Source organism: Oxyura jamaicensis, chromosome 5 (genome assembly GCF_011077185.1).
Source record: "Oxyura jamaicensis isolate SHBP4307 breed ruddy duck chromosome 5, BPBGC_Ojam_1.0, whole genome shotgun sequence".
NCBI classification, from domain to species: Eukaryota; Metazoa; Chordata; class Aves; order Anseriformes; family Anatidae; genus Oxyura; species Oxyura jamaicensis.
In genome coordinates, this window is record NC_048897.1 from 6,158,028 (window position 1) to 6,166,129 (window position 8,102).

Genomic DNA, 8,102 nt, shown 5'->3' on the forward strand with positions numbered 1-8,102 from the left:
CTGTAAAATTTTACACAGGATGCACGCTAATTTGGTGCAAAACATCACCCTGCATTTTAGCTCCGATAATTGTCGCAGTAGCTTGTTTTACAGACGTGGAGCTGAGGCTTAAATATTTCACAACTTTCAGTTTTAGCCTGCGTGTGTCAAAGCACAACCCCCAAACTTCTTACTGCGGGTTTCTGGCCCCGGCGGCAGGACTACAGCGCCCGGCGTGCCCGGCCACCCCGCACCGCCCCAACAAGATGGCGGCGGGGCGGGCGGGGAGGCGCGGCGCCCGCCCCCGCTGAGGGCGCCAAGATGGCGGCGGTGCGGGAGGGGGACTTCGCCGCCCTGCAGAGCCTGCTGAAGGTGAGCGGGCCGCGGGGCCGCCGCGCTGCTGCTGCCGCCGAGGGACGCGGCGCCCTGCCCGGCGGCGGGGGCTGCTTCCTGCCGGGCAGCGGCTGAGCGCGTCCCGCTTTGCTCCCCGGCAGGCGCCGTCGAAGGAGGCCGTGCGGCAGCTGTGCCAGGAGTGCTTCTCCAGCCCGCCCGCCGGGCTCGGCCCGCTGGCGCAGCGCGCCTGCCCCGCCATCGCCGCCAGCCCCGAGGAGGCCGCGCAGGTAGGAGCGGGCTGCGGCGGAGGGTGGTGGGCGGCAGCCACGCAGGGAGAGCCCCGCGGCTGCGGCCCGGCCGTGCTCCGGGTGGGCAGGCGGAGAGCGGCCGGCGGGGTCCCGGGGAGCCCCTAACGAGAGGTGGTCGGTGAAGGCGATCCTCCGCCAGGGGCACGGCGGCAAAGGGAGGCGGAGGGGGCGTGCGTGAGGGCAGGGGGCTCCTCGTGGGGCGGGAGAGCAGCGGGGCTCGCTACCTGCTAGGGCTGTCACTGTCCTGGCTGCACGGCTATCCTCGCAGAAGCCGTGGCGTGTCTGGTCACTGGGTCACGTCCCATGCTGTACGCGATGCTTTTCAGCCCTGCGGAGTCCTTTTCCCATCTTCCTTTCCTACAGCTGGTGTCCGCCCTGCACAACCTCACCAGGCACGTCGTGTACCGCGGCTTGACAAGGGCAGAAGATATCCTCGCTCTCTTTCCAGAAAACTTCCACCAAAACCTGAAAAACCTTTTAACTAAGATAATCTTGGAGAATATGTGAGTGTTACCCATCTGCCACCTGCTTTCGCTTGGAAAATTAAAGCGTATTTGCGTGGTTTGACACATGGGTAGTTGGCAGCATGCAGGGTTTTGGTTCTAGCAGTCTTGTGTATGCTGCGGGCTGAATCACGCCGCCCAGGATGAGCTGAGTTGAACCAAGTGCATCACCTGCACGGAATGGCAAACAATGCCGCAGTGTGCGTGGAGGGCTTTCCCAAAACTTTTGGAATGGGTGTGGGCCTAATTCACATAACCTAAAGCCACTTTTGTCTTAACAAAAAGGGACAAGGTAACCCTGGTTATGTGTACGGACTTGGGGACGGGAGGCTGGAGAGCAGCCCTACAGATCTGGGGGTTCTGCTTACTGCTGGGGCCCTGGTTACAGGAGGATTCCTGTCAGAGACAAACCACCCTGAATGCTTTCGCTACCTTTTTTTTTTTTTTTTTTTAAGTGTTGCTAAAACAATTTTTCTCTTCTTTTCACAGCTCTGCTTGGAGGAATGAGGCACAAGCAAGTCAGAGTAAGTAGTATCTCACATCCTGATGTAACATCTCTTCCAGATGTGGCATATACCCATAACTTGCTTTTTCCTCACCTTTCTAAAGTGTGCCGTAGTTAAGCAGTGCAAATGTTATCAGTAGCATCAGTCAGTGAGTTACATCCTAGTTAAGTGTTCCACACAGCTATACCAGTTTGTTTTTTCCCTGAAGAGGTTTTCTTTTCAGCTGTAGCACTTAGAAATGAGAGCTGATTCATACAGAGACCTCAGAGTACTCTGCGTAGATCCTCTTGGCCTTTCTCTTAGCCTGCAGAGGAGGTAATGTCCAAGAAGTAAACAGTATAGCAAGACCTGGAAAACCACTGTCCCTCAAAAATCTTAATAGTATAAATGGTAGAAAATAGGGAGGGGGAGGAAACTATTGCATAATGATAATACAATAAATACAGCAGCTGCTTAGTCTAAACATTGTTCTAGTGTTACCAAGACACGCAGTGCTTTTTCCTGTAACCTTAACACTATCATGCCTTAGAGGAAATGAGAACAAGCATGACATGCCAGTGACACACTAGCTAGGTCTTCACAAAGGAGAAGCAAGGCTGGGTGTATGGCTCTTGGAGCTTTGCTCCGAGATGCATGCTTTTGTATTTATTAGATGAATATTTAGCCCTGTTGTAATTAGATTGATTTTTTTTTTTTTTTTTAAGAAATGATGGATTATTTTAATGTTGGATATTTCATGAATATAACAAGTATTACACAGGGATCAAGGCAGTGTTTTAAAGAACTGACATTCCAACTGATTTTTCTGTGTTAATCTAAAAATGTGGATGGTTTCCTGTCCCTCCAAGCTGCCAGCAATCAATCTTTGCAAATTAACATAAAAGACTAAACAGACGCATTTTATGTTGTTGCAAATACTGCCAAGTTCTGGCCCTGATGGACTGTAAACTGGAATTTCTTCCAAATACAAGAGCAAGGCAGCCAATTCTGCAGTGCCCCCTGGAGTTCTGAGGGGAGGAGGAGCCTTTCCCCTGATAAAGAGAAATTCCTCTGAGCACCAGGAATCAGAAGGAAAGCTAGTGATCAGATGGGATCAGCCCTTGGGGAGGAAACTAGGCACCTTACGGCATGCAGAATCCAGACAGGCTGTAGTTGCCTGTTAAGGACAGTTCTTTCTGCAGCGCTCAATACGGGTTTAGTCTTTGCTTCTCTATCTACCTCTGATACTGTTAAATAGGTCTCAAACCTGACTGCCAGCAGTTATTTGCGAAGGCTTTGCAAAGACGCTCAAACTTACCAAGCACCACAGCTGAGATTTGAAACTGAGTTTATTCTTAAACCATCATCTCTCTACATATCTTTTATGGGGTTGGTCCTACGTTTCTTTCAGGCTCATTTCAAAAGCCTGAGCTACACAGGAACAATGTTTCCTTGTGTGCCTGGTTCTCATTTGTTCTGACATAGTTCTGACAAGGTAGTTAATCCTGCTAGCTGCAGATGCCTTTTTCAAACTGACAGGGTTTGTCATTGTTCCCATGTCCCTAGTGTAGACTTCCTTCTAGTGAGAATTTACTGGTTTTCCCAGGAAATTGGATGCTGCACACAAGAAGCATAGCTCAGCTTTTACCAGAAAATTGAGTTGAAAAAGATGTGAGAGGTGTTCTGTGTCTTACAAATGCAACAGCTGCAAAGTGGGGATGACAAGGGTCCACAGTGCAATGTGCAGTACTCCATTCAGTATGTGCCATCACAAGTGACTATCCCCATCTCTTCTCAGCAAGGGATAGCTGTGCAAGTTTCTTGGCAGGGCAACCGAGTTGGACCTGTTCCTTCCCATTGGAAGGCTGATGGAATTTCCAGCCCCAGAACTATGGAAGTCAATATTACATCAGACTCCGGAATGATTTCTCTTATGGTAGGTCTAACTAGGATGAAACTGAAATTGCATTTTCAGTATTTTTAACAAGTTGGCAGGATGTGTGAAGATTCCAGTTTCCCAGTTTTGTATTGCTTGGTTTTTAAGATTCCTATCTACTTTTCTTGCCAGTTACAGAACAGAGTATAGTAGGTCCCAGAGTAACTCATGCTTAAACGCTGAATCTTGCAGGCAGGGTATGAAGAGGTGAAGATATCTTATTGCTCCCCTTCTCTTAGCTGCCTTGGGAATTTAGCTGTGCTTGTCTTGCATTTTACTGTCCTTGCTTGTGATGATGGGAGAACCCTGTTTGCTATTCCAGTGTCACGTGGAGGCCTTATTGACTGGCTTATTACAACATAAAAATGACGTGAAGCCAGGTAGTAGCATTAAAGCCGTACATTTTTCACAGGGCCAGCAGGGTTCTGTTAGTGGAGAGGCAGGTATATGGTGACAGTCATGGGTTTTGGAGTCATTGTGTGCTGCCAGGCCTAATTGATCCCTGTTTTTTAATCCCTCAGTCTCCTTGCCTCGGCTGGTCGACATGGACTGGAGGGTGGACATCAAGACATCGTCAGACACAATCAACAGAATGGCAGTCCCTACTTGCCTGCTGCAGTTAAAGGTAATGTCAGTACCTGTACAGGATCAAAATAACTGAGTCCAACACCTGATTCACCAGCACAAAATAGTTTGGACAGGCATCTGGTGTTTGCTTACTGCCTGAAGGGTAGGAGCAGAGAGGCCCTGAGCAATTAACAGACTTTCTCAGAGGTGACTTTGACATACAATGGAACCTGGGACTGATCTCTACGATGAAAGCCGTATTTTTGTGGTGAGGGAGAGATTTCTTTGCACGATGATGAGAGAAAGCAGCATACTTGTGCCTAGTCACCATTGTTCTCTATAGAAAGAAAGATAAATTACAGAGAAGCCATTGGCCTTTAGTTCTAAGTCGCTCAAGCAGTATGTTTAGCTGACTATGGTAATTGGGAGATGTCTTCTGATTACTAATAATTTCCATCACTGTCCACATCTGTCATTCAGGGACTACAGCCAAACTTACTGCTCATATTCTACAGAACTCTTGATTCCCCCAAACCAGTAAAAATGGGATGGGTAGGCTTCAGAGGAGGAACAATCTAATTTCTGTGTGTGGGATGTGATAACGTGTTGTGCGGGGTATCTGCTAAGATGCTTCTGATAGGGATGTGGCTTCCTGCCATGAGTCTCTTCAGAATTCCCCTACATTCATGGCTCTAAGTGCTTACTGATGCTCTGTTAAAGGGAATGCACTTCACTGGTAAGGCTCACAACAAAGAAATGGGCTCTGGGCTTCGGGATGGAGCTGGATGCCAAGTTTTTCTTAATCTGTCCGTTAAGCACTAACTTTCCTAGTGGCACTGGAAAAAAACATCAATGGATTTTTCGTACACCTAACAAGTGCATTCCTGTTTTCAGATTCAGGAAGATGCTGCCTTATGTGGAAATAGTCCTCTTGTTTCTGCACTGACTGTGGAACTGAGTAAAGAAACGCTGGACACTATGTTAGAAGGTCTAGGAAGGATCCGGGACCAACTTTCCGCAGTTGCAAACAAATGAATACCCAAGGACGTGAATTCCAGCAACCAGGAAGGGAAGTATTCTACACCTACAGCTTTCCTAAGTTGCAGCCTTGCATAACATGGTTTATGTTTTAACCAAACAAAATTAAGAATATTTCTTTTTTTGAGTTAATAAGATAGCTTTTGAAAAGCTAACACTTACACATTCCTTTGGCCTGGTGCCAGAAAGTGTTTTCATACTGTTGTTGAACAAAAATTGGTCTTCATTTTGGAAAAGGATTTAAGGGCTCAGAGCTTGGTTTAATCACAAGGGTTGTAACTGGAAATAGCAAAATAGCTGCAACCAGTGAAGCAAGTGCTATCTCCCTGCCCTGAAATTAGGACCTAAAAGGCTCAAGCTGGTTAATGGGCTGCCTTCCAGCATTAGCAGACAAGGAGGGTACTTCCCTCTGGAATGTGCATGCACTGAGGTGCATGCTAGATGTAGCACTCTCTCCCTTTCAATGAAGCACAGCCATGCTGCAGACTGTTATTACAGGATAATGCTTTGAAATAGGGCAATTATGCTACAACACATTCCCTTCTGATCAGCTTCATAGCACCATTTGCAAAATGACTAGTCTGTACATCTTTAGCAGCAAGTAATTTCCTCCTTCTGTCTGAAAAGAATAAAGAAGTTCAGATAATTCATGTTTGGGTTTATTAGACTTTGGGCTTTGCTTTCCCTGCAGAAAAAAACAGACTGGGAAAGTAAAGAATTTATGGCCTTCGTCTGTGCTGTAGGAAACCTTTCTATGGCAATTGGTGCCTATATTTCCCCAAAGTGTTCTGATATTTGTTTGTATAAATCTCCATTTAATTAAAAAGTGAACTGCTAATTGATTTTTGGAGTCCTTTTCTGTGTAAAAGAGATGTTGTTCTGGGTTACTTTGGCCTTTTTGTGACAGTGCCTAGTTTCCAGGCTGATGTTCACTTTTGTTGCTGAAGAGGGACTCTTTATTTCCTGTTCAAATAGATTCATCTTTTAAACTGTCTTCTATCCCATTTTAGTAACATCTCAGGGCACCTTTTAGCACGGATACCAGCTCTGTGCTAGGTACAGGTGATGACCCTCACGTAAACCTGTACAGTTATGTACAGTTATGGGAAGTAAACACAGAGAATGAAAAAAAATCAGACTCATCTCTCTGATGATCTTGTATAAGGCACTGAACTGGAACACTATATCCAAATGCTTTGTGGTGAAGTCCTACCTTTCATAAAGCATTGGGTTCTCCTTCAAGACAAAATATCTCTTGTGTTTGCAAACATGAAATCAAGTGAGATGTGTACATAAGCTACAGAGCTTTGTTAATTATTTTTATATATCGCCATGCAGGCTAGAATACAGATGTAAATAAAGCCCCTGCTTTTAAAAGACCGAGGTAATACAGCTCGTGCATCAAGCTGTATAACAGGCCCTGTGTTAGGTCCACTCAGTGAAGATAACATTTGCACTGTCAAGATAACCCAGTAAACTTCCTATTTAACAGGGAAATCCAAAGGGAGAAGACAGATACTCAAGAATCTGTTCCACAAGTTTCACGCTATGGATCATGTTTGTAACTGACTGCTCAATCTGAGGAAGTTTTGTTGCTTTCCAGTCTAGCCTTAAAAATCTCAAATGTATCATACTATTTATTTCAGAAGGTAGGAACAACTGAAGAGGTGAAGAATGAGATGAAGCACTCATAATATTAGAGGAGCAGAGGAAAACTTTGAGGTAAATCTTGAAGTTAAAGCCAAAATGTTGTAAGGACTAATGAAATGAAGAACTGATAGGTGCAGTCCTCATACAAACCCAATACAGAACTACAGAGTAACTGTGAAGAAAAGTCTTAGAACTGAAGAGGCTGCCCCAGTGTCGGAGTAGCCCTATCTGCAGGTAGCTAAAAAGTGCTCACAAAGATTGAATAAAGGAGGCTCCCCACTGAATCAGAGGTATGCCAAACATCTGATGACTTCAAGAGGTATTTCACAAGTCATTCTGCAAGGAGATGCCAGTATTTTCTAGCTCAAGATGTAGGAGGCTACAAGAGAGCTTGCCTTCCAATCTTTGCATGAAGTGTTAGGTGTTTTCTTGTTGGTTCTTAGCACATTTGCCAAGAAGAGCTGAGACTTACCACTCAGAAAAAGATGTTTAAAGCAAGAGAGGCTGAGGACTGTCATTACCCAACCAACAAGAGTACTTCATTAAATGTTCCTAAAGTCCTAGTTATGGAGACTGCTACACAGATAGAAAATAGCATGCCTGCTTTTCCAGGCAATTATTTGATTTTTTCCATAACATGATTGCTCTCTTAAAATTAGTTTTTTAGCCTCCCTCCACATACTGCTGGAAAGCTAGCTTAAATGTGTTCAACATGAGTTCATTACCACCTTGTTCCTGTGCCAACACTCCTCTTTAGCTTAGTTCTCTTCCAGCTTTCCCTTTTTCCCTTATGCTTAGAGATAGCAGTGAAATTCCCCTGTACTTGTGACAACTAAGCAGAGTAAGCTCTATTTTCTGTGCCTTTCAGCATCGCAGTGGCCGTTCTTTACTTACAGTTTGCATCTCCCTGGGATGGGGTCACCACAATTGTTCATTTCTGGAGAAGCCGGGTCCAAGGGCGTTAATAAAGAATAGAGCTGTCATAAGTGAATCACCTGAGTGAACTCCTCCTCCCAGGAAAACCCAAGCTCTCATTGTGAAGTGGAGCTCAAAAACTCCAGTATTATTTGATGAGTAGAAAACCACCACCTACACATACACTGTTTGTCAAGTGAAAACTCAGTTACACCAAGCAAAGTAAAAATGAGTTATCTCTAAGTAAATTTCTCTTAATGAGAAATTTGTTTGTAAAATACAAGTATGCACTTTGAATTTGAATTGTAATTCCATAATTCAGAGGTTGTGTTGAACCTACCTGTATCGAAGTGTTGGAAAAGCATTAAAACATGAAATTCTACTTCCA

The 8,102-nt window shown here is 45.2% G+C and overlaps 1 protein-coding gene across 1 annotated transcript; it reads left to right on the forward strand.

The window, feature by feature from the left end:
• The first annotated feature begins 214 nt into the window (after positions 1–214).
• On the forward strand, positions 215–8,102 carry COMMD9 (COMM domain containing 9). Its single transcript, XM_035328264.1, has 6 exons — positions 215–351; positions 474–599; positions 984–1,123; positions 1,613–1,647; positions 4,066–4,169; positions 5,006–8,102. The coding sequence occupies exons 1-6, from the start codon at positions 301–303 to the stop codon at positions 5,144–5,146; spliced, it is 597 nt and encodes a 198-aa protein (XP_035184155.1). The 5' UTR covers positions 215–300; the 3' UTR covers positions 5,147–8,102.